This window comes from Epinephelus lanceolatus, chromosome 1 (genome assembly GCF_041903045.1).
Source record: "Epinephelus lanceolatus isolate andai-2023 chromosome 1, ASM4190304v1, whole genome shotgun sequence".
Taxonomy (NCBI): domain Eukaryota; kingdom Metazoa; phylum Chordata; class Actinopteri; order Perciformes; family Serranidae; genus Epinephelus; species Epinephelus lanceolatus.
Genome location: NC_135734.1, coordinates 31,401,398 through 31,429,246, shown reverse-complemented (window position 1 = coordinate 31,429,246; position 27,849 = coordinate 31,401,398). Strand labels below are relative to the sequence as shown.

At 40.3% G+C, this 27,849-nt stretch overlaps 1 protein-coding gene across 4 annotated transcripts in view; it reads right to left on the bottom strand.

Moving 5' to 3' along the window:
- Positions 1–27,849, bottom strand: part of kcnab2a (potassium voltage-gated channel subfamily A regulatory beta subunit 2a) — a 123,192-nt gene that overhangs the window by 48,819 nt on the left and 46,524 nt on the right. For 2 of the 4 annotated variants that reach the window (XM_033626765.2, XM_033626764.2), the window contains exons 2-3: positions 24,051–24,221; positions 20,926–20,967 (exon numbers count right to left, since the gene is read on the bottom strand). In XM_033626765.2, coding sequence (XP_033482656.1) covers positions 20,926–20,967; positions 24,051–24,127 — 119 coding nt within the window. In that variant the 5' untranslated portion in view covers positions 24,128–24,221. Of the gene's footprint in view, positions 1–13,398; positions 15,024–20,925; positions 20,968–24,050; positions 24,222–27,849 lie in introns of those variants that run through there. The other 2 variants (XM_033626766.2, XM_033626761.2) reach the window with 2 other exon arrangements.

The window sequence follows — 27,849 nt, the reverse complement described above, 5'->3', positions numbered from 1 at the left end:
CAGCGCCTGCTGGAGCAAATTTGGTATGAACCTCCATTCATTGTTAGTCACAAGATAAATCAGTCATAATGGATGCTGAACTAAAAATATGAAACTCTGATCTTTACATAATGCCTCAGAGAGCCGCTGTTAAATTGCTAATTAGTGACATTGTGTTTAGGGCGCGCACAGTAGGCTGACTCAGAATTTGCAAACCCCAATGCACGCCTGTTCTTTTACGATAAAAAGTAATTTTTGTATCAATGCGGAGGGAAACAATTGAACAATACCTGAAAACCAAATCCAATCAGTTCCTTTTGTTAGTGCTGGACTCAGTAGCTGGTTGTTAGACAGCACTGCTGAACAAATCTCAGTGTAAAGAAAAGAAATCTATCTCCTCCCACTCCACATATTATCACAATGTCCTCCCTTGAGTTGTGGCCTTCGTCTCCTTGCTTTGATTAAGTGCCTGATTTGTGGTTATCCAAAAATCTACTGAGCTGCTAAAACCCCTCTCAGACACTCAATCAGTGTGAGTGAATGCAGAGCACTGATAGGGCCCTGCACGTGCGGGGGAGGAAGAGGAGAGGAAAGCTGGAGACATACAGCTGAACATGTGTGTTTCTGTGATCACGAGTCACGACTACAGCAGGGTAAAATTTACCAACAACTGCGCTCTGCTTCAGGAGTGCAGACGGAGAGGGAAACCAAAAAACAATAATCAGATTTAAATTCACCTTGTAGCCCAGGGATACTCATTTTGCTTTGCCTAAGGTCCACTTTCGTAAAATGACAGGAGACCGGGCTAATGATATTCATTAGTATATATTCAATAAATTGCCTGTTTTCAACATTTGAATGTTCTAACTCATCTTTGCCAAGAGGCATATCCACCCGCAGCAGCCCTGCACAGGTAAGGTGAACACGGGGATGTTTCTAGGATTTGAGGACATCAGGGCTTCTCCTGCACCCCTGTGGGTGGTCCGGGGGAATCCCTTTTTTCCTTTTTTTTTTTTAAAGGTTTTATCCTCAGAGGTCTCTTTCTCTCCAAAACCAAGTTGGTTGGTAAAAACACCGAATAAAGTAGTTTCACGTTAAAAATCAGTGTTTCTCATGCACTCGCTGGCATGTCACAGATGGGATGCTCACCCCGCACCTTTGGATACAGATGTTCAGGAGGTTTTTACTGGGAGCTGAATTATCCACAGAGGTATTTTCCTACTTAAAACAAATGTGACTCCCTGATTTAAACCGGTAGAAACACTGAATCAGTTTTACGATACAAGTCAGTTTCTCTGAAGTTTGTCATGTCTGAGACAGGCTGCTAGTGCTAATGGGTGCTCACCTTTTTAGTCTAATACCTTAAGATTCAGAGGTTCAGGAGGTTTTTACCAGGAGCCCAAATGTCCGCAGGGGTCTCTTTCTCTCCAAAACAATCACAACCCAGTGATTTAAACTGGTAAAAACACTGAATAAAGCAGTTTCACGTTAAAAACTTTTGTAGCAGAGGGTCTGCTAACTATGGTAGCCAAGGCAAAAACACAAATGGCGCTGACTAGAGCCAGTGTTTGGTTTGTCTGTTCTGGGCTACAGCAGAAACATGGCGGTGCAACATGGCGACCTCCGTAGATGAAAACCTGCTACCTATGCAGGTACAAACGCCTCATTCTAATGTAACGAAGATACAGCTATTCTAATTTCCAGGTGATTATACACTAAATAAAATGTACTTACTATATTCTATTCTATTTCTGCCATCACTGATGTAGCCTAAAACTGTAATTGCAAGCAAACAGCTGTAATAACAAGTTGCAGAAATGTATCTATATTGACGATCCTAAACCCCTTATCAATTTACTGTAGCAGTGCTCATAAGGAAAAGTGCAGAACACATAGTTAAAATTATTGGTTTTGTTCTGTTCATCTTTGCTGCCCTGATCGGGAAGAAGTCTTGGCAATCAATGATGCCGTACCATAATGAAGCCCTAGTAATCCCTCCTGGCTGTACTGGAGGGACAGCCAGGAGGGATTACAGCCCACATACTGCAGCTAAGCAGCACAGAGAGGGGTAAGACGCTACAGCTACTGTACTTTCATCGACATTAAAGCATTAGGAACTACTCTGACCACAGAGGTAGTGTGGGGCACCGTCATGAGCCGTGATCCTTCACCACAACGGCAGCGTTAGCTCTAAAAATAGTCACTGGCTCTCTGAATCAATCCTACACAGTGGCCTAGACGAAATACAAAGAACGCCCTTAGCTACTGAAAGGGGGAAAGGACTCCCAAATTTGACATCCTCCACCGTCTCATGCGGTCTTCTACTAATTTGCTCTCAGGGGCAGAGTGGGTACCTCCATCGAGCTGGGATTGGCACATGAGCTGGCATCCAGAGTAGCTGCAGGGTGTTAGGCCTGATCTGTCTAAGCTAGTTTAGCAAGCCCTGGCTTTCTGCCCTGTAGGGACGACTGCAGAGATCCTCTGATAGGGACTCCTTTGAAATCTGCAATTGAACAGGGGTGTTACATCTTGAAGCACAAAGTCCTCCAAGCTGGGTAAACATATTTTCTCAACTGCTTCATCTCACTCTAGCTCAGCTTTCTTTTGTGTACATGTCTCACTGTTAACTCAGGAAAGCCTATCCACAGGCGTCACGCCAGGACAATGTCATCTGTGGCAGGCGGTGATTGTTAGTGCACTGTATACACCCCAGCGGTAGAGGATGACCATCGTTGTATCGTGTAACTGTTGGCCAGCTGTCCAATGGAGGTTTAAGCTCCACTTACTGAGGGTTTAATTGAACAGCATTAGTGAGGATTTGAGTAACCGAGTGAAAATGATAGCATCCCTGAGATGGGAGTGGCGAGGCAGAGGAGTGTGTGTGGGGCGTGTGTGTGTGTGTGTGTGTAAGTGCGTGGGAGAAAGGGCTTAAGAGAGTTAATGGAAAGTGATGTGAGGTCAGACAGATTGACAGTGTTGATCGACAGATGTGGTAATGCTTTTCTAGCAGCTTAATGCATCCTGAGGCTGTGTCTAAACATTTCTAATGGCTGACTCTTTCATCACTGCAACAAGGATGTAATTAACTGAAGGAGACAAATATCTTAGAATATTGTTGTGTACAGGTAATTCAAGCATCAATATTTTGTTTAGTTTCTGTACTTTTTGCTTTGCAAATCAAACAACAACTCCTCTAATCCCTGATCTGAAGGATCTCAAACTGTGGAGATACTGAAGGTTTATAATATGCTGTCACACAAACACAAAGAATGGCGAAAATTAGGTTTAGCAAAGGCTAAATCCTATCTCAGTTTTTCTGGCAATTCCTAAGGACACACAAGAGTAAAGAGAGACGCAGGTCACATCTGTGAGCAGCGAGTGCTGCAATTCTTAATTCTCCAGTGCACATGACAGATTCCCCGCAGACAGCAGGGCTCAGGAGGAGTTGTCATTTCAGCTGTCCCCACTGACACATCTAATGGAGCGGGAGAGCTGAGACAATCTAAAATAGCAGATAGGGAACCCCTGTTATTATGTAATATAGTCTTTACGCTGCCTTTTGGCTTTAGCTTTTCTTAGACATTACATGTTATATCCATGATGTTTTTAATGGACTACTATAGCCTGATAAATATCTACTGTTCGACAAAAAAAGAGTTTCTAATTCAATATGAAAAGGAGTAAATACTCAGTGTGAGTTTAAGTAAATATGTTGACCGTTGCAGAACAGCTGTGATCTCACAGCCATGTAGAGATTTCAGCATCACGGCTTGTGTAACAAGGTGTGTTTAAACCAAATAGGGCTGAGTTACACAGTCCGAGGGAGTGCGCTCACTAATCTGAGGAAAGAGAGAGTGAGTGGAGGAAGCAGAATAATCTGTCCTGTTCAACAGAGGATCCTCCTGCCTGCCTCTGAGCATTTGTCATACCTTCGGTTCATTCAGAGCAGCATTGCTAGGCAGAAATGTTTTCTATTGCACGGTTTTCAGGAGGAAAGATGTGGCTGCTTGCTGTTGGAGCTCTGAGCATCATGTGTCCAGATGTTTCAAGAAACAACTGATGAATTGACATGGTCTAAAACCCACAGACTGAATAAAAATAAGGTAACCCATTATTTAAAAAAAAAAAATCAGACAGTAGCATATAAACCTTTTAGGAGGTACACAACAGCAATGATAATGTATGTGTTCTTCTTGGGGACACAAATGTTTTACTGACGGCTGCAAATTAACTTTTACATGTCTTTGACAGAATCAGTTACATCAACATTTTTGTACAGAATGAAACAGTGGACTGGTATTTCTGTCCCCGGTTGTCATTCTCGTAATTTGTCCAACTGAAAATTCTTTGTTACAGTTGGGGATTTTATTTCATCAACTTCCGAAATTAAATGTGATTTATCGCAGGGATCAATTCTGAGACCTGTTCTGTCCTGACTTTAAGACATATCAGGTCTAGTAATTCAAAAATACTGTAGCTCCATATATGACGTGGAAAACTGGATTACAATTCAAAGTAAAGGACCTTGAGATCATTGCGCTTGAATACCTCTTCCAACAAATAAAGCTACCAGTTGGCCCGAATACCCCCAACATTAGGTCTGCCTCTTAAATTTGGGTGTTACTTTTTACAGCAATAGCCCTAATATGTATTATCTTACATTATAAATTACAGGGTTATTCCAATATGCAGTATAACTTCAGTTGGACCTATAGACAAATATCAGTTTTGTGTATTTCCCATTTAATCACATTACCACTTGTCTGTACTAACTGACAACAACTGCAGAATTCATTATCTAAAATAAAATTATCTACCCGAGTATTATTTACCTGAGTTGGCTAGAAATGGTTTCATAAAAGTAGAAACATTATTTATACAAAGGCAAAATCTAGTGGCCAATGTATACTCTGCAACATTTTTGTGTATTTTCCTAATTGCACAATATTTTTTATATTATTTATTTTTATAGTACTCATATTTTTGTCATGTATTTATCTTGTCTCATTTTATTTATCACTCAATCCTTTTTATTCCTGTTTCTTTTACCTCTGACTCTTGAGCTGATGTGTGGATTCCGTTGGTGTGGGATTAATAAAGTCTGATCTAATCTGTATACTGTCTAGAAAAAACTACGAGTAAACAATCAATCAGAAAGAACCATTTTAAGAAAAGCTATAAATCTATTGTTATATCCTTGATAATCCACAGCTCTGGAGGCCAACATCTGCTTCAGTGAGCGACTGATAAATGTTGTTTGATCATAAGCTTTTGTTGATGGCTCTGTCACAGACATGTTGAAGGACGGGGGTTAAACCGAGCTTACGAAACAGATGGTTCCTATTTATTTCTCAGCTACTGATTCAGTCACCCTGAATGGCCCTTACCTGAACAAATATAGAAACAAGGCAGCTCTACAATGTGGTCAGACTGCTGTTAGTAAATCCTTGACCTCGAGAGGTCAGACAGGTCAAACCTTTTGCCTGGTGGTCCTGCCTGAGGTCTCGCCCTACACGAACTATGACCTGACACCTTTAGAAACAATGGAAGAATCTGAGATGACATATCAGGCAATATTCACAAATGCGACACTTAAGCAGCAGAAACAAAGACGGAAAAAAAGAAGACAGGAAAACAGAAACCTACTAAATAAAAGTGTTTGTTTGCGCAGTAAGAAATTGGGTCAGAACTGTAGTTTTGAAGAAGTGGATTCAGCTGAAGTGGATATACTGTATCCTCTATGATAGAATCAGTAAAACTAAGGAGCATACGGGGATCAGAAGGATCAACAGAGCAAAAAAAGAGTGATACGTCAGCAGCTGACACTTGGCATTAGCAATGTGGGGTAGAGCTAGAGTTTCCTATCAAGTGCACAACAAAGCAATGAAGGGAAATATGAAAAAAAGAAAAAAGCAGGTTGACAAAAACACTAATATCTTAAAATCTGTGTTTGCTACCTTACAGGTTGACAACACCTGCACCAAACAAACTCAGGACTTGGCTTTGCTGCATTTCTGAAAAATCGGTCAAGCGTGAAATAGAAAGTTTCCCATGCATTAAATTTGCAGGAGTGAGCAGAAAATCACAGGAACGTACTAAAAGCCTCGGTGAACTTTCCTTCCTCGCTGCCATAGCCTCAGACTCGTGAATGAGACGCACTTTGGTCAAGTATTCCCAAACCACATTTACTTTACTGCACTTTAAGACTTACAGCCATCAAATTTTCTCTTGCTTAAAGACCTCGTAATTCACAGAAAAATAAATCTTGGCAGGATTCCTGACAAACTCCACACTGATGCAGCACATCCTGATGTTCTATGAGAAGTTCAAGAGAGCAGGAAAGCAAAGGACATGGCCCTAGGAGAAACAAACAAAACTTCACATTTTATTCAGAGAGGGCGCTCGACAGTTTAGGAAATATGTGCTGAATGTTGTTGAGTAAAAACTTTTATGGGATCTGAAGCGACAACGGCGCAATCCTAAAGCCTGAGTGTCTAAAAGGCTGAGGACAGTGGAGAGGGCCCTTTACCTCCTGTCACTACTGGGTAGTCATAAAGCACAGAGCAATCCCCCGCAGTCTCCAGTGACACACACACTAACGAACACAGAGACACATACACTTTCAGACATACAGAAAAAACACACGGTTAATGCAGACGGGCATCAAAGTACATGTGAGGAAGCGCAGAGTTAACATAGGTGTGAAGCATGATCAGCCAGGCAAAGAAACAAAGTCCCGTAACAGTGTTTCCAGCTGAAGTTCAGCAGTGTGATGAAGGAGAGGACAGGTATAACTGTGCTTTTATTATTTAAAGGGACAGTTCACGCCAAAACGAGGAAAAAAGTTCCTCTTACATCTACTGCTAGCTCACCTAGCACCACAAAGCTAGCTAACATTACAGCTCAGCCGAGGAGGACGCCATTAATGTTTACATATCGCACTATCGCAAGCACAAGCCTCCGTCCATGAGTAGATGCACGCTTCCTTCTGGTGATACGGTTGGCAGTGTAGTTTGGTAGAAAGACAATAGCTCCTACATGAAACTGCTCACAACAAGGTCTGTGGATTACCTTGGGTAACCAGGTCATGACTTCTGCAAAGAGACATTGCTGTTTGGTTTTTCAAATGTTGTTTTTTTGGCGCTATGAGCACCACAAGACGTTTAAAACAAATTTTATTTGAGAGAAGGCAGACATCTCTGATACTTACCAGTCTAGATTGATAAACAGCACTACTGATAAACCAAAAAAAGGGATTTTGGGGTGAACTGTGGTGTAATACAAGTTATACAACCACATACAAAGCCTTACAAATGAGACAGTTGGAACATTGTAAATCAGAAGTAACCAATGATGACATCATTTCAAGTTATAATCCTCTTGTAGCATAATTCAAGGCAAAATTATGCACATGGCCAATTCGGGAATCTAAAAACGATGTACTGACTCTTGAACTGTGATTGTGAGGACATCTTGCTGGGCTGCCATAAATAAGAGACTTGAATTGAAATACAACAACAACAAAAACAAAACAGAATTGTGTAATCTCTGGCATTCCCACCTCTTGTGCCCACACACAATTTCTGACTAGAACATTTTGACAGGCTGTCAGACTAGGCCAGACACAGACAGCTCAAAGAGGAACGGGGAGATTGCCACTGGAAAACCAAATCTATATCACTCCAAATACCTAAACATCATCTCCCACTCCTGCCAAAGATAAAGCACACACATTTCTGCAGCTCACGTCGATGTAGTAAGACTGCGAGGCGGTGGGCTTGAGGTAAAATAGTAGATTAACAGGTTAGGCTGCAGCCCGTTCAGCTGTATCCAGCTGCAGCTGTGGATATGACTCTGCTGCTAAATTTAGCTCTGGAGTAGGGGATCGCCTGAAGAAAAACGTCACAGTCACTGACACACATGCTGCTGCAGTGCTGCCGAGACTGAGAAAAACATAGTTTACAGTTTAGAGCAGCTCGCTGCAGATTTATGTCCTCACCAAAAGGTTTGTGTGTGTGTGTGTGTGTGTGTGTGTGTGTGTGTGTGTGTCTAGCAGTGAGAAATATGTGAAAGAGATCAGTCAAGGGTGTGTAAGAGTACGAAAGACACAAATGTTAGGACGTTAAAAAAACATGTCTGAATGATGCATTGAGGCAGGAGCAGTGAACTAACAAGAAACATTCCTCCCTGCTGCCACCTGGTGACACGGCTGCCATCCTACATGGCCTTAGTCATCTTCAGGTCTAGTTTCAATACCAAGCTAAGCTGAATAGAAAGTGATAAATATTAAAACTATTTGGCCAAGATGTTCAGCAGTGTAGGAGTGCAAAGAATGATGCACTCACTGTGCTCAGTGAATACATGATGGCAATGAGTGCAGTGGGAGGCATTTAGAAAGTGCATCCACTGCTAACATGGAACATCTCCACCATCTAGTGGATGTAACTGAAAGAGGATGTAACAGTGTACATTCTTCGAGTTGAAAATTTATTAACAGACATGTTCAAAGATAACTATGTATTTGCTGTGTTTAGTTTTTCTATGTTCTGTTGAGACGAATGTAGAATTTGTTAGAGTTTCTGTTCATGTTTGCTTAAACTTGCATCAGATCTGAAAAGATAAGTCAAATAATCTGCAACTATTTTAATAAACAATTAATAATTTCAGTCATTTATCTGGCAAAACTAGTTGCAGCCAGAGCTTGGCAATATATTGATATTATACCAATATCGTGATATGAGACTTGATATCATTTTAGATTTTGGACACTGTAATAATGTCAGTGTCTTTAAAAAGCTGCACTACAGTAAAGTGATGTAATTTTCCGGATCTAACAGACTGTTCTACTCTTTTGTCTTTACACACTTAGCCATTACATCCACATTACTGATGATTATTTATATCTAAAAATCTCATTATGTACATATTTTGTGAATGCACTAATAGTTAACCCTACAACATGATCAAAATATCAATACTTAGGTATGTGGTTGATAATATCATGATATTTGATTTTCTCCATATCTCCCAGTCCAAGTTGCCCCTCCTCTGACTTTATCTGTGACTGAATTTTGGTTCTGGTCTGTCAGTTGGACAAAATATTGTGATTGTTAATGGCATATTTTTAACATTTTTTTGGACTAAAACCATTGGCAGATTAAACCATAATGAAACTAATCATTAGTTACAGCCCTAACCTTCACTGATCAGTAGTTTTCTGGACTCACAATAAATCAAATGACTTAATTATAAAGGTCATAGTGCTAAAATGACAAAATTAACAACCACTGGAGCACTAAAATGCTTTAGTGCCTCTTTTTGAAGCCAACTATTTTGGTTTTGCAGTAGCGCAGCAGGATGAGGGAAATATGTGCTAACATTGTTGAATATGATAATAATGATATTACTTGTGATAAATAAACAGATACTGAAGCGTATTCTGCTTTTAGTATACTGTTTAAATTCAACAAATTGCTTGTTGAATTTAACAGAAAATGATGGAATATGATTTTCAACATCTGATAATCAAACAAATCGAACACTAACCTGAACACAAAATGCACTAATAAAAAAGAGAATAACAGTTAAATTTAAAGTGCAGTTTTTTACTGATACTCTTTTAACTAACTCAATAAATCCCTGAGTGCAATATCACAGTCTGTCCTAATGTGTTTATCACGCAAGTAGACATTGCGATGGTGGACTCCTGTTTTGAGGCCTCAAGTTTGGCATTACAGCTGTTGCCATCTTGGTTTTTTGGAGCCACAAGTAACCATATTTGGGTGAGAGGCTGGCGCTTTGGAGGAGTGAGGGTTGGATGTGACCAAAAGGCCGAGGACAGTATCAGCAGACAGCCTGTCACTCAAAGTGGCACCCTCATAATCATGTGTAACTTTAGCCTTAATAAAATATACAGTTGTCATGAAGGGTGAAATTAATAACATTTTTTGTACCAGGCTGTAAACATTTATTTCTGCTGTAAATTTCGTATTTTCACATGAGAGTCTAAGGTGATGTCTATTGACTCACTTCTGGAGCCAGCCTCAAGTGGCCGTTCAAAGAACTGCAGCTTTTGGCACTTGTGTGTTGCCTTCATTTCTTAGCCCCGGAGGTTTCTACTTAGATATATATCATGCAGGCTTATTTCGCAGCCCACAAAAGGTACTGTGTTTTTTTTCTTGAGGAGTAAACATAATTGCTATCAGAGGTAAGATCAGATGGAGTCCTACTGAGCTGAAAAAAGCTATATGTTTATTAATTTCACAGCAGTTGTAGTAAGTAGTCATGTCATTTTCCAAAGTTGCTAAGGAAATACTCATTTTAAAACCATGATTCTGATCTAGTTTTGATTTAGTAGGGCTACGGGGTTGACATGTTGTGGTTGAGACACAGTGGAAAGCAATATTATTCATTGAATTTATCAAAAACCTAGAAAGCGTACCAGTACTTACGCAGTATTCCTGCCTTTTAGGAAAACAAGAAGTATGACAGAAGTCCTTAAAATACGGCCAACTGCTTTTATGCATGATTAAGTGATATATTTGTAAAAATCTGATGGAAGTGACAAAAATCTGGGACACATCTTTACAGGGCCAACATTTTCAAAAAAATTAAACATAATTATAGCAGTACATTTTTACATTGATGTTTTTAGATTTCAAAGTTTCTGGCACAGGGCAAGTTTAAAGTTTAAAAAGAAGAGGCAGATCAAAATATTTTATGACTCTCCTTTTCATGCACACAAACCCTTTAAAATAATTGTTCATCCCAGAACAGAAATTAATGTGTTTTTTTGGTCCCACTTCTCAAGAATGGGTAACATGAAGCTGAAAAATACTTTTTTAAAATTTAAAGGATCCAAGATATAAAGTGACCGCCTGCACATCAAAGCTTTTAACATTACAGGAGGGGCGTACTATACGTTGATGTACAGTTATGGTCAAAAGTAGCGTTGCATGTATGAACGTCTAAGTGGAGGTCATTACCATGTCCATTAGTGTTAAGTCACTCCAGAAATCTATACTCCCCCAGTCCAACCTCCATATAGCTAAAACAGGAGACACAAGGCTTCCCGTCTTGCTTCACTGAACTCAAGCTGGCTCCTTTACCCGCTGCCTGGCTCTTTCAGTCGCAGGACATGGACACTGGGGAAAGTTTTCCGGTGTCCAAATGGGCCTGCTGAGTGGGAGTATTTAGTTTCAAGGGTGACATAATGGAAGTAGAGTAATCCTTTTTGCTTAATTTGAATTACACAATATTTACAACCTTAAACCACATGATCGGGGGTATTTTTAACACCACTAGTACTCATTTTCTTTTAAAGATATGTTGATTATACTCAGGGAAAATGAATCTTGTGTTTTTCTAGTGGTGTAAAACAATATCTCCCCTTATGAAAGCTCTGCCTATGTGTGCAGAGTATTGAGCAAGCCAGAGAGTTGTAAAGCAGAGAGGACGACTATGATATTACTTTTTTGCTTGTGTTTGTTGGAAAAGGTGACCGCAATGTTAAGAATGGCTAAATGGAGCTTAGTAGCAATGCTGGGCCGCCTTTCTGACCACACACGCCTGAAATAATGATGAGATTGAGTCAGAGGTCGCATGTACTGCTGACCCAATTGCAGCACTAATTACAGAATTGCGGGTGATCACAATACGAGAAACAGTGCATCCTGGCAGGACTTCCTCTGTTAGATGAGCTACTACTCCTGCGGTAAACAGACACCAATGGTTAAATACAACAAGAAATAAGAAGAAAAAACATGAATCAAACTTAAATTTATTGCCATCAATTAGGCTGAAGAGAGGAAAACCAGAGGATTCTCATCAAAGATTAACAGCTTGAGTGTTACTGATACATAACCAGTATAGATGGTTACTGTACGAGGCTCTCTGAGGTTTGTAAGTAAAGAACCACACATGCTTTTTGCAATATTAAACTCTCTTTCTACACACAAGCTCGCACGCTAAGCTGCACCCAAGCCCGTCACGGGCCGGTGACTGAGCTTTACACAACAAGGAGGTAACTATGGCAGAGGACACATGCCAGCGCGGCTGTGACACACAACACTACCTGTAGACGACAGTAAAACGTGGTCACCCCAGACGTGGTAACAGCAGCCAGCCATACCTGCGTTCTAGTCACTGGTCTCAGTCAAAAACAACAGCAGCCATGCCTGTGAGTGATGAAGGCTATCCATGTCCACGACAATGACGACACCAGCTTAACAGGTTTTTATTAGCCAACACAACAGACGATCAGCCTCCTGCACGGGCTCAAGCCTTTGAACGGCATCAGTCCATAAAATAGGCTGTTTGGTTTGCCATCACTGTGTTGATCACACAGATACAATCAGCAAATGTTTCAAATGACATCTCTTATTCTGCCTTGATGGTGGATTTCATTTTTCTTGTTAGTGCATCTGTAATAGGAGATAAATCATACAATAATTGTGACACACTGCCTCGATACAGCATCGATGACAATGAGACAATATTTTATGTATGACTGTGAGAACCACGTGTCTCCAAAACATTAACTTTTTATGAGCTAAGAAAAACAGCCTTGTTTTCAGCTTTTGTGACAAAACAGTTTTAAATAAAGAAATGACATTATAAATTGTTTAATGGCTGAATCTTCTCAGTCCATGAAGGAATACTTTATCTGAAAAATTCTAGATCACCAAATTTACAAATACATGGTGCTGACTTGCCAAGAGGGCATATGGTGTTAATCATCCTTACAACATTTAACCAAGTTCAGAAAAAACTACACCTCTGACCAAGCCATTATTTAAACCTGTATTACAATGTTATGACAGCCAAAATCACACTTACTATTTAATTGAATAGGATTATATGTCTATTATCGATATCTTCCAGTTGTGCACAAAGAAAAAAAATCATCTCTGTTCGTATTTGGTGGGCAGAATTCTCCATAAAGTGAGAAACAGAGAAGAAGGGAGACTCATTTCACGATCAAGGGGAAAAAGAAAACAAAGTCTGAGTGAGATTTTAAGGGGCCAGGTAACTCCTTACGGAGCAGTCTGTCCTTCCCATGTAGTTGGGCAAATATGCCACCGACCTAGATGATTAAAATAAAACCTGAGCCCTAGTACCTTAGCATGAGAGCAGTCTGACCAGAGGACAGAGCAAGACTGCACGGATATTTACAAAGACCAGACAAACATGCTTCTGACTACGGACCTGTTTCTGATGACAGCATTTATCTAAATAAAATCAGCAAAGGTACAAAATGAATCATGAGACCCTCCTCAACAAAAACACCTGTTCAGCAGTAGTTAGAGTATCTGACCTCACTCAACTACAAAGCTGCTCTCACCTGCTGGTTCTCAGCCCCACCACTGCCCAGGTCTCAGGAGTGTCTGAGTCCCTGTAAAGCTCTTGCCCCTGTCTTACCTGTACTTCATGCCTGTCTGATAGGACACACACTCCTCCAGAGCCAGGCCATTCATCTTCAGGAAGTCTTCCATGTTCTTAATCTGAGCGGCGACTCTCTGTTCCCGGAGTCTCTGCAGCTCAGCCTGGTCAGGGGGCCTGGCCGGCGGCTGATTCAGCCCCTGGTCCGAGTGGTAGCGGTTGATCCCGCTCCGGATGCTCTCGCTGTATGACATAGACAGCATCTTGCCGCTGCCACTGCTGCTGCTCTTACGAACACCGCTGCTTGGCGCTGCCGGTTTGGGGATCTGCAGGTTGTCAGGAGGACAGTAACTGGACTTGCGCCTGCCAGGAGCCCCCCGGGGGCCTCCTGCGTACCCTCCCGCAAACATGCCCCCCCACCCCCCTCCTTCTCCTCCTCCTCGTGATGCTAAGGCGACCCGTGCAGTGAGGATTAAAGTAGGGACATGGATGGAGTGAGGAGCCGGCAGAGCACAGCCACCTCCTTAAATAGCACCTGCTCCCATAAAAAAACAGCTCTCCTGCTTGGGGCAGCACACGGCCATGCATCCTGTAATCAGAGTCGCACAACATAGCCCAGCACCACCCTCCCCTGACAGGTACACAATGGCAGGGTTACACTGATAGGGAGCATTCAGGTGACTTGCTGGTGATTAAGGAGCAGGACCAGAGAGGGCACATGCTATCTACGAAGGGGAGGCATTCAAACATGCACCAAGCAAGAGGGGACGACCTGGTCTCACTTCTGATTCTGGACTGGACTAACAGGGAGAGCCAAGAGACAAACTTTCTGAGAGAAGTCCACAATATAAGTGCCTCTCACAAAAGGCACAACCAGCCCGTCTGGACTGAAAGAAACAGATGGACACCAGAGTTAAAAGAGTCCCCAAACAACCTCACAGTATGCACTTGTCGTAGATCTTTAATGTAGAGTTTGGCTTTATTACAGGCTCAGGAGTACAGGGCGTTTATCCATTTAAAAGAATATTAGTTTCAACCATTAAGTCTTCCTTCTTCAGTGAAATATTAGCTTATTTTTGCTTGAGTTATTTGAACCAACAGACTTAACAACAGTTTCTTACCCTGGGCCATCACAACTCTGAACTCCCCTTCACCTCATAAACTGTCTAACTTTCATTTCCAGTCTGGGTGACATTACATACATCAAGTGCAAACACAACAGCTGCCACTTATTACTTATTACTTATTATTATCTATTTTATTCTTATTTAGTGGTGATGCGATAAACATATTTTTCTGGGTTGTCAGTTGTTTGTACCTTTTAACTTGCACTGTGTACACTTGTAGCTTTTTGAATAATTCATTGTACTAATACAATGACAATAAAGGAGTTCTATTCTATTCTATTGTAGAACATTTAATATTCTGATCTACCGTCAGTGTTGTGCTGAATTTAATCTACAGAGGGCAGCACCCTGTCAGTTCCACCATCACTACAAAAAAAGCAACTTAATGCTGAACAATACCGAACACTTGCAACAAAGCCACTTTCTTGGTGAGGGCAATGTGCCGACACTGAAATTGCAATTTTAAATTGACACATTGTAAAAGCTACTGTTAGTAACTTTTATCTAAAAAAAAAAAAAAAAAAAAAAAAAAGATCATACTGCTGAAACTATAACTGTATTCACACAGCACTACATGAGACAAAAATCTCTGACAAAAAAAACAAAACAAAACATATTCCTCTGGCTTATCTATTGCCTTACAGCATTTCTAATGGCCTTACAGTATGTGAATGAAAATAACTAGCCAGAGCTGAGGAGTCTCTAACGCAGCTGTCAGTCATGTTAATCCCTCAGTGAACTGCATTTAAACTGTCAAACTAGGCAGCGCTGATCAAATATGAATCAAGATTGTGATACTGAATTGCATATTTTAAACGTTTTCAGTAACATATTTTAATGTATTGTTTAGCTGTAAAATGAGAAGGTTTGTCCGGCCAGTGGGATATGTCACAAAACTTCTCATTTCACAGCTAAACAGTACACTAAAATATGCTTCGGATTAACATTTGAAGTGAGAAATACACAAGGCAGTAACAGAATCTTGCTTCATATTTGATCAGTGGTGCCTAGTTTAATGGCTTGACCGCAGTTCACTGAGATATTGACATGATTGGCAGCTGCGTTAGAGACTCCTCAGCTCGGATTGATTGTTGCTGAGCACGCTGTGGGCTAATCCTTTTGAATCCCATTAGAGGCAGTAGGAAGGGAGGAGGGACATTTTTTAAAAGAAACTTTCTTTTTTCAGAACGTAGTAACATTTTCAGCAAATAAGACACAAAGCTCTTTTCATAGAAGTTACCAACTGTGTCTTTAGTATACAATACTCAGGCCTGCAGACCAATGTTTTCTAAATAAAAATGTCACTTCTTTAAAAACATAAAATTCAGAGAAAAGTATGTCTGCATGAAAAATAAAATGGTTGGAGCCACTTATAAAAACATTAGTCTGGAAACGACAACAACAAAACAGATAAAAAACACATGCTGACACTACATTCCAGGATAATAATCTCTCTTCTTAGTTACATCACATTATAGCTTACTCCATATCCACGTTCATGAGTTTGAGATTGTGTGATTACAGCTAAAATATTCATTAAATATTAACAAAGGAAAGAATGATAAGACTTTCTGGCCTCGTATAATGAATCTAGGGCTGAACTAAAAACTATTTTATATATGTATGTATATATATGTGTGTGTGTGTTTGTGTGTGCCATGAATTAGAAAATAGCAATCCAGTATTATAGTAATTAATAATTGATTTTGATGCATATCAAATAAGTTCTAAGACAAGGACATTTGTCATCAGCCGTCCAGCACTACTGAAACTGGGACAGTTTGACCACACATGACAGGCTCACAGATACACTAGCAAGATGTCAAAAAAATCAAGTGAATTATTCCAAAATTGATCAAAATGATGCCCCAAAAAGTCAATTGCCAGAGACAACAAAGGAAACTGGTCCATCACAAATCTACAATGAGCTTTGCAAAGCACCTGAAAACTGTCAGTAACAGTTAAGCCATCTTGTATAAATATTTCTTTTAGCTATTATGTCTTCTGTAACTGTGACCCGCATGCTAACAAACTAGATAGTTGTTTGACTTGTGTCCTCATCTCTCATTAATCCACCATCCCTGTTGAAGCTTCAATAAATCAGTTATTTCTCACTGAAGCTTCGACGCCCAAAAACTGGTATTCAGGACAGCCCTAAACAGATCAATCTAAAATTAACAAAGGTCAGATTTACACTAACTTTTCAAAATGGAAACTTAAATAATTTGCAATATAAATATCTGCAATTAATCCTATAATCTCAACAAGAATTATTTGTCGATCAGTTTGTCAAAGTAGAGTTCCTCCCTTAAAACCACCTGCGAACCAGGAAATGATATTTTACTGCTGATTCAACACAAAGTACACTCTCTAAGCTGTATTGATTGTTTTAAAATCTATTGACCAGCACAACAGCACTTTCTTTGCCTCTATACAAAACAGTACACAGTTCCCCTAACACTGACATCAAATGTCCATTCAAAATTAAGACTATTAAGAGCTAATAGACAATATTAAATCGCATCTGTTCCAAGTTCTAACACAGAAGAAGAAATAAGTCAAACCCGTTGATGGCTTCATGACATGACTTGGATCTCTCCCACAAATTCTCTATTAATCTCCCAAACAGCTGGTTTCCTCGCTCAGAAACAGAAGACATAAATAAAGGAGGAGACTTCAGGCAAGGCAGCATGCATCCACACCCACACACACACACACTCCTCATCACTCACACCAACCCCTTACACACAAAACATATACGCCAACAAACACACTCCTGATGTGGTCATGAATGCAAATCTTCCCTCGAACTCACCCGATTTCTTGGGGGTCGGCTCATGAGCGAAGTTGTTGGGTGCCAGTCTGCTCTTATAAACACACACTGCAGACAGTGATGAAGCAGGTCCACCCAAACTGGGAGTGTCTTACTAGGAAACGTCTAAACCAATTAGTGTATAAGAGAGTGCATCCCTTCCCTCCCCTCACCACTTGGACCATACTCTATCACCACGACCAACACCTCTCCTCCTCCCCTCCCTGTGAGATCTTGTGGAAGAAATCCATTTATGTCGTTTAGTGACCCGTCTTGTTTCTGCTAACCGCAGCAAATAATATCAGCCCTGAATTATTCACCAAAGCTTTTGCACTAAAAGCCTCTGATTGTTGTTCCACAGGAAAGAATACTAAGAGCTGGACAGTAATGAGGGCCTGAGTGTTGTGCGCACGTGAAACTCTCTCTCTCTCTCTCTCTCTCTCTCTCTCTCTCTCTCTCTCTCTCTCTCTCACACACACACACACAAATGCACAGAGTGTCAAGCAAACACGTACTGTACGTTTACACACAGACCAACAGACAGAAAAAAACAAACCACCAAGCATGTTCAAGTTCTCTCTAACCGAGGAATTACGAAACCCACATCGGTTAAGCACGCCTTGCTGCATCTCTCTGCAGCGCAGCCTTGCGTTCAGGTCAAGGTCAGAATCAGACTGAGTCACATAATAATGACTCTGACGAGCAACTGTGAGGCACCTGTATCAGCGCAGCTGCTCTGTACTGACCTTAGTTACACAGAGGAAAGTATCCAATGTACTTAGATGAGAGTTCAAATTCATTTTATCATCATCTCTGACACATACTGAAACACTAATGGACACCTCTGTTCATCTGTATAATATAAGTGTAAGTAATTACAGTCAAATAATAGCCACTGAATCATTTGGTACTACTAGTAATCCATATCAACAATGCAGCTAACTTAAAACTGCGTATTTTTGGGGCTGTGTATTCACACACTGCCACTCCATGGTTGATCAACCAACCAGCCACAGCTTTTTACTGTGTATGAGTGTGAATTAAAAACTGTGAATAAATAATCAAATGATTGCTACTTTTTATAGGAAAAATGTGTTTTAGTTTCTGTTTTGTTTTCTGTTTTTTTTTTCTGAACCAAGGCATACAGGGTTCTTACACATTTTCATGGACAAAATTTCAAAACTTTTCCATGACTTAAAAAACGATTATACTTTTTTTTCTTGTCTTGCTTGCCATGTGCTTTTCAAACAAATCAGATTCAAATTCTATTCAATCAGAATTGCAGCTAGCTGACATACATGAGGAGAGAGAGGTAAAGTGGGGAGAAAAAGAAGAAGCATACGTGATGGCAAGCAATACGCCACACAACATGTTCGAGCAATGCAAACATAATGAACATGATCTGGACCAGGCAAATGGCATAAAATGGATGGATAACCTATTCATTAAATTCAAATTCTTTAGTTAATTTAAATTTCTGTTACAATTGACACTTGCCTTTCATAAGACAATGAGGTTGCATAAAATATGTGTTAGAGAAGTACTGACTGAGCATACAACTAGAAAACGAGACATGAATTATACTGCATGAGTTGTGTGAGAGTTTGTAAAAGGATGTTTTGATACAGTTTTGCTGTGGTAAAACATGAACACCATTTATCTTAATTCTTGAAGAATGTTCGCCTTTTTTGGATTCTCCATTTACCTTGGAGGCATGCCAGAAAACAAAGTTTTCTTCATGAATTCAACGTAACATGTAGTGAGTAATTCATATACAAATGGTCACTATGCTAGTACTCTTATTAGACTTTTCAAACCTGCAGATACCCTTCTCTCTGCACTACCCAGACAACAGTTCAGTTTTCATCTTACTATTTAAGTTCCAACCCACCTGAACACTACAGGTGTTTCCTACTAACAGAGTTTGCTATATATCAACTTGATGAGCAAAACCAAACCTTAATTGGAGTGGTAAAACTTCATTTAGTAAAACCATACTTTTTCTTAATATCAGTTGAGTAAAAAAGTAATTTAAAGAAAATTACACACAGTAATTTATGTAGCTGGTATGACTTAGTTCAAGTCTCAAAGTCAAGTTGTGGCTTTTATAGTGGACATTTTACTACTTATAAAATATGTTTTTTAACCTAAATCTGCAAGCTAAAGAGGCTGAAATATGAACCAAAAGAATGCTAACCTGCATATATGCCTGTGACACCTGGGATGCATTAAATGCATTACATTATCTTTCCCTAACCATATACATTAGACATACAGAGGTCAGAAGTCAACGACCTTCATCAATGGAAAGCACTCAGTCCCCCGAAAACTGTAAAACACTTTAACGATAGCCAGAGCCGGAAACACTTCACTAAAAGCATTGATAGCACAGAATCATAAAGACAAAGATAAAATGGATCCGAACAGATACAGACACACAGAATAGTACTGATCTACAGCTCATGCTGGAGAATAAAGTAATACAGAATAAGATAAAATAGAAAACATCATAAGTACTAGATGGAGTTGAGACAAAGCAGTGCCAAATCTAAATATTGTCAACATGACTGTAGACTTGAACTCTACTCAGAGTTCATTTGCATCCCGGTAAGCAGAAGTAAGTGTGCTAGTCATAATGCACTCTGTGCGTTACAATGTTGAGATGACTAAAAAGAATAAAACTTCCCTTCCCAGTATTAGCCCGTTATGCTATCAGAGTGATGGACAGACAGAGATGGGGGGCTTCATCGATCCCCCTTACCTACCGTAGGCCAGGGAAGCAGCTGGTGGGATGGTTTGCACTTTGAAAGGACAGAAATGTGTAAGGCGCCAACATAAAAATTCGATCGTGAGCTCATTACAAGCACATTCACGTAGTCAGGAGTTTTTATAACTGGATCAGCAGAATAAGGCCTGGTATCAGACCATAAAACATGATCCTACTCTAAAGCAGCAAAAACAGACCATCTAAATGGCACACTACAGGATGAGTGAGTACCAGAAACCCTACTCTGAGGGAACATCGTCTCACCCCCAACACGGGCAGATCAGGTTCAACTCCCATGAGGTCAAAAAGGATTACAGTTTAATATAGAAATGATGAATAAAGGAAACGACAATCTGCCTAATCATGCCGAAGTGAGAGACATGTCAAAAAAAGTGTCTGCAAATCAGTTCTGTAAGGAGCTCCTTAGTCACATGTTGAAGTCTGAAGGTGTATCAAGTGTCACTGCTGAGAAACAAAATGACAAAAAAATAAAAAAAATTTAAAAACGCAGGCAGTTGTTGTCGATTCAAAGGTTTTAAGAGCAACCTTGCAACAAAATCCATCATCACCCCTATCAGGTTTAAGCTGCATAGTGCATTGCCAGCTAAACAGTAGATGATAAGTGTTATCTGTGCTGCAGAGGTTTACTAATGGATGTATGGTTTTAAATGACAGAACAGCAAGTCTCTACAGCAAGGTTATTATAGTGAAATAAAATAAATATATAACACAAAATGTTATAAAATACATCACACACATAAACAGAAAAACACACACTAAAAAAAAAACAAAAAAACAAAAAAAAAAAACACGGCTTAGCAACAACAAACAGTGATTGTCAGATGCAGACAGACAGGTACCTGTAGAACTGCAGCTGTCGTTTAGGGCTCCCATAACGAGCGCTGAAGACGTCAGGGGAAAGGAGGAAAAAGGAAAGCTTTGGTTAATATGAGCAGGAAAAGGAAGAAGTTAGTAGCAGGGAAACTTTGATATGGACACTAAGGTCACATAAGATGTTGACTGTCAGCTGAAGATGCTACAAAAAGCAGGAGGAAATAGAAAGTACAGCTTTGTAGATGACACAGATATAGAGTATTAAAAAGAGGATTCACACAGCCTTGTTTGTTAAAAATGTTCTCTGGATTAAGTTAAACATGCTGGAAATGTCTGAGGAACATGACATGACATTTATGTCACAAAAATACTGATTACACTACATGAAAAGTGCAGTTATTTGTGAGTGTCTGATCATTTGTGAATATTAGAAGTCAGGATTCAGTCACGGTTTGGTGCGAGTTTGGTGCAGTAAGAAAAAAAAGAATGCATAAGGATCCATTTCTTGTCATTCAGTTTGAACAGACTGGAGTCAAAGACAGACAAAATCTTCTTACTGCTACTGGTAACTGAGGTGGCATTGTGCCCACTGGCAACTTTGGCAAACTATTATCATTATAAAAATCAGGAATATTTCAAACACTTCTGCATTTCACTGTACAAACACTTTCCCAAAAGGCAACGGGTCACAACAGGCTAGAAGACCGAAAAGCATCTCCTACGCAAGGTAACTAACAATACAAAATCAAAAGACTGATAAAATATATATACATATATATATATATATATATATATATATATATATATATATATATATATATATATTAAGCATTAGGATGTGTTTCAGTTGGTTCCAATTTGGCTTATTTAGACATTCAAACATTTATCACCCTAACATTTATCATCCTGGTGACTGGCACACTTGGGTGATGACAGAATGTGCATTAGCATGTTGGATTTGTTTCCATCCATAGACCCTACAACAACGAAACAATGAAGACACATCGTCCTTGTGTTATGAAAAATTTTCTCCACGTTGCTGACCAGAAACCTGCAGGTGTGTCTTCCAGCTCTGCCTTTTCATTTGCACTCACCACAGTGTCATTGAGTCATGCCAATCTGCTTGATGTGCTAACCTTAATACCCTTTGCTAATGGTAGGCAGATAAAACTTTCCAGGTAGAACTTGCCCTCGCGAACTTTGGTTCCACATTGCGTACGTACTACATGCACCAAACCGTGGCCCCTTGTACTGTGATGATTATGTCAGAATACACACACCATAATGGCCCTAGTAATTATCCCAAAAAATCTTAACACACATTTCTTGACTTCACAAACAAATGAACAAACCTGCATCTTAATAACATCCAGGTACCTGACCTCATAGTCTCTACTCTGGATGCATGTTTTATACTCACAACAAACTAGGAGGGGTCAAATTGATAAAAAAAAATCAAAATATTTCAAGATATCGTTACATTCACATTCATTTTAGTGATTGTCTGTGAAGTACAGACAAGTACAAGCCAAACAGCACTCCTTTCACTGACTTGAAATAAGTGTATGACAACATTATATTTGAGTTCATTAAACACAAGAAAGAGACTTTTTTTGGTCATAGTTAATCAAACAAATTTCAAGCACACTATACAGTTTTTAACTATAACAACAGGATTCAAATAGAATTGACATTAGACTATAAATCACTTATCTTGGCAAAGCAGTAGTTCCACCTTTAACCTGCACCTCTGAGGAATCTGTGTTATGCAAGACACTACGGCAACCATTACCTAGTTCTGTTTGTTTCACATGGAGTGCTTTCCTCAAATAACCTCAAAGAAGTGTCAATAAACATGCGCTATATAACTGATGTTTCATTTAATCCAACACAAGCTAATGCAAAATTCCAAGAGTTAAACAAAGAGTCAACACTGATAAAACACTATCTACAACACAGAAGAGTGAACAAGGCCTCCATACCCTTAGTTGTCCCCAGGTTTCTCTAATGTGTTTTAAAACGTCAAGTCGAACATCAAAAAGGCAGCAACACTCCACACTACTCAATGTTTGATGATGTTACCTTTGAAAAAAGTAGCCAAGCATTTCAAGCTTTTATCTTAACTGAAAAGATGTGCAGTGACTTTGAGGAAAATGTGCAGAAAAGCAGTAGATCAAAAGTAGTATAGTGAAATTATGAATGGTGCTCGTGCTGGTGACAGGCTGCTATACTGTGTCCCACATCTTCCCAGTGGAGGCAAATCAAAATGTCATGTCAAAATCTCATCCACCTTTATTGTTATGTTACTCAAGTCTATAAAAGCCAAGAGCTGTCCAATAGCTTTAGTAGGTCTGTATATTTAGGTAAGTACCATAAAACCTATAGCTGACAGCCACTGCACCCCATCTGGTCATAATGGAGCAATGTGAAACAGAGTCATAAAGATGCTTGAGAAGAAGAGTGGGACAGATGCTTTTTAAGATGATGAGTCTCTAATGCCACATGCTGGTGAAACATCAGAGTGCAGGGGAATCTGTACAAATTAGGCATGGCTGTTCATACTGCGGCTACCACCAAGCAAACACAACATCAATGACGATTATGGTTATACCTCCACAGAATAAACATAAATTACAATGTCCTCAACACGGATGTGAGCAATTGCAAGTGTGTATGTGTCACAGAAAGTCAACACAGTTTATGTACTTATACTTGGTTGCACTTCAGTCATTCTTACACAGTCTGTTTGGCTTGTTTTGTTAAGATCACAACAACTTCATACTACATACAATTTTTTTTCTCCTTGTAATAACTGACCGATTTTGCTGCAAGGTTTTAGGTAATAATTAGAATAACTATGAGACACTGAACACACCAGTTTTGGTTTTGCACAGTATGGCAACCATTTCTTTTTTTCTGTCGGTACAGTCAGCAACATGTTAGGGGTTACATTTACCAAGCAAACAGGTTGGCAAACAGCAGTAGCACTAGCATTATATAATACATAATGTAATACGTGTAATGTATTAGCTTATTAAATAAACTCCTATAAATTATTTATTAGTGATACTTTGATCTTAATTTATAATCCAAATAGTATAGTAATAGTCCGAGTGTTGTGACTGTCTACAGTGTACACCAATCAACTCACCTGTAGATCATGCCCGGTGAGCCAGTCTGTCGGAGGGAGAGGCGAGCAGGGGAGTCTGTGGTAGATTCAGGATACATGGAGGCAGGTGGGAGGGGGTGTGGCCAGCCTGCCGGGGGTGGTGTTCTTTCACCGGGACCACGGGGTACTGCAGTTTATCACCAATCAGGGACTCTGGAGACGAGAAAGAGCACGCTTGTGTCAGTCGGTGGTTGACACAAACACCTCGGTAACTAAACTGCTAATTTTTTACAAAAAAAAAAACAAAAGCAAAATAACATGAAATACAAAAGGCCTTTCCTTTCAGTCTGGCCATCACTCCACTGTCAGTGTGAGCTCCATTTCAAAGCGCTATTCACTGTAGAGGTGATGAAATTTTAATATTTTGAGTTGTTTCTTGTGTAAAATGTCTTGCCTTTAATTTTACTTTCTATTGGCTTTGCTGACAGACAGATGGCTAGAGGCATTAATATGTGGAAACACAGTGCCCAATTACCTTCCAGTTTCGACTGGTTAGCTAATGTTAGCCTCAGCTTCTCTGCACTGTGCACCAACCAGGTCGGGTAGGAGCTAGCTGTGCAACTAATTTGGCAAGAACTGCTAGTGATGCCGTCCCACTAGTTGCCGCCCCAATGTTAGCCTTGGCTACTCTGCACTGTGCACCACCCAGGTCGGCCGGGAGCTAGCTCGCAGCGCCAATCATTCACTGCTGGTAACTCCCTCCCAATGGCTACCCAGTGGTAGCCACCCTCTGGGCTCCTCCCAGGTAGCCCTGCTGAGTAAGCAGCCTAATTTTGAGCCGCAGAGATAACAGGGGAGACTGCAGGTGAACCCAATATTGACCTAAATTCACTGACATGTATAACTAGTCAAAAATATTCTCAGCGGTTAACCGTTGACATCGCTGCCCTGCATTTAGGTCAAAGGAAAGAATACGCCCACCCAACCAGTTTAACATCATTCATGGATGCTTTTCAGAAAATAAGGGAATAAATATTAAAGGCCCAGTGTATAAAATGGGTTGAAAACAGTGACATCAGTGGTCAAATTCTAGATTGCAGGGCTCACTCGCTCACCCCTCCCGTCGGGTAAATGACGGTGGCCTCGTAGGGACAAAAAGCCTTGCGCATGACTTTTTCAGGAGTAGGTCTATCTAGCGACGAGGTGAATGTTTATTTAGAAATCTAAGCCATGTTACGATATTGTAATGAATCCCTCACGAGCAGGAGACCAGAGGAGCGTTCGGGAAAAAGGCCCATTTATTTGAGCACTCCAGAAACTCCGGTAACACTCCGGTAACAATATTAAATGTAATGCTGAGAGGATCTGTCTGCCACTCACAAAATTGTGGTCAAACATATTATTTTCAGCCATTCATTTTCCTTAGTAAGAGATTATATTAATCACAAGGATGCTTTGTAAAGACATGAGAATACACACAAGCAAAAACTCAGGCCACAAAATGTTTTACCAGGAGACTTCTCACATCAACCGACCACATTTTCCACCATTCTGTCGGCTACAGTAAACAGTCAGGCATTTGTCCACTAACACTGAAAGATTGCCAGTGTAAGTATCATGCATATTTGATAATGATCAACACGTCCCAGACAAGGTCAGGAGCATGAGGGGGTAATTAAACAAAGGCACGCCGACCCTCCCACAGCAACAGGGAGACAGGGCTCCACAATGACTCTGCCTAGAATGATGCAATCGGCCATCCAGTCGATCAGTGGCAATTTGGTCCAAAGCAAGTTGGACATCAAGCCTCTACCAGGTAAAGAGATGTAGGAGTGGTACATTGCCTCAGAGAGCCCATTAGCGTACCTCATAGAAGACTCATCTCAGATTTGCTTCAACAATATTTCGAATGTTGCAGAATGATAGTTCACCAAAAGGTGATCCGATAAAGGTACCACTTGTGAGGCCGAGTCACTTTTGCTTTGGTCTGGTTTATTTGTAATTTTAGAAATGAACAAAAATGTAAAGTTATATTAAGTTAAATATGAACTTGAAAATTTTAGTCAGGAAGAGACTGGTAGGTTAATTATTTGACATCGCCTTTTTCAAAGAACTTCTACACACCTCCACCACTAGATGGAGTCATGTGCTCACTCTGCAGACATGAGCTGAATGAATAAATCAGACCTATGTAACCTCTGTGGTTTCCCCACAGCTGTGAGTTGAAGATTTTAACATCTTCTCAGGAACGGTTTGGTATACCAGTGTGGAATATTCAGAATAACTAACCATTTATGGAGAAGGATAATCAACGCAGAAAAATACTCTGGCCCTGCAGTATACTGCAGTAAAAAGCCAGGCACTGACAACAACAGCCCACAATATCACATACTAAGATCTTGATTCTACTACATCATCCTGTATACTATATATGTGTGTGCACGGCAGCAAACTGTAGCTGATCCACTGCTAAAAGCAACGTGATTCTATGAATAATTCAAAGTGTCTGCCCAAGAAGCAGGCCGCTGCTGTAAAGAGGGCTATAGCAAGAGAGCTGGGCATCAATAAGGGTTGGTTCAGTGGTTAGGTCTACTCAGATTCCATTAACACACACAAAATACCTCATCAAAACACTTCAAGTTCATAACATGGCCCGGGACGAGCAGCACTGCTGATGTTTTACCCCAGTTTTACTGTCGTGAATAAAATCAAACGGGGAGAGCCGCAGAGAGAATGGCATCTATGTCACCCTGACAAAGCCGTGAGCGGAGCAGCCCCTGCTACCCTATTTCACCAGCAGCTGCACTCACGTGAGTCATGGCTCGTAACTGACATCGTAATGATAACATGAAGGTGACTTTCCCTTCTCATCAATTTCCCTGGCAGGGAATAGGGTGTCCCATGTTCCCAAGGACTCATTTAATGCTCCTTGCCCATTCAGTTCAATCACGACACCGGTCACACCTGCTACAGGGTGATGATGATGGCGTGACCCTGATGGGTAAAAGGCACGGTAGTAGATCCACTACACAGCACAGCAAAGCACTCCTGGATTATCTGTCATTGATGTGGATCAGAGGACACGGTGGGTTGAGTGGGGGAGAAATGAAAGCATACTTTCTTGCAGAAAGAACCTCAAGTGGTAGCTAGGATTTATTGTGAGATTTGTTGCTTTATGGGGTAATAAACTGACTATTTTTAGATTTTGGATTGTTGCCTGGACACCACACACTGACTAAATCCACTTGAATTTAAGGAAATCATAGGGTTATTTCACAGACCAAACCATTAATGGAGTCAGTATCGTTACACTTTTGCTTTCGTCGCCCAGCTCTTAGCAATATTGCTTTTTTTAATACCAACAAGTAGGCTATTTATGAAATTATTATGACACTTTGACACAAGCATAGACATGGACAGGTGTAAAACATCCCGGAAGACTGTTTTGTCCTTTGATGAAAGTCTTCAGCTATTAACTGTACACATTTCCACAACAACCCTAGATGAATGAGTCCTATAAGAGGAGCACTCACACTATCTACGAGTTAATCACACAAACAACCACTGGCTTATTAGCATTGCCAGCAGCAGCACTTAGAATATAAAAAGAAAACAGTGCAGGGAAATTATAGAAGCAATCAAGTTTTACACAGCAAGGGCATGATACTGATCCAAATAGAGGACAACAATGATTTTAACAAGTTGGACACAATCACATTCACAAACACAACAACAACTGGGGCGACTGTGGCTCAAGAGGTAGAGCAGGTCGATCCCCAAGCTCCTGCTGTCCACATGTCTAAGTATCCTTGGGCAAGAGGCTCCCTGGTGTTTGAGTGCA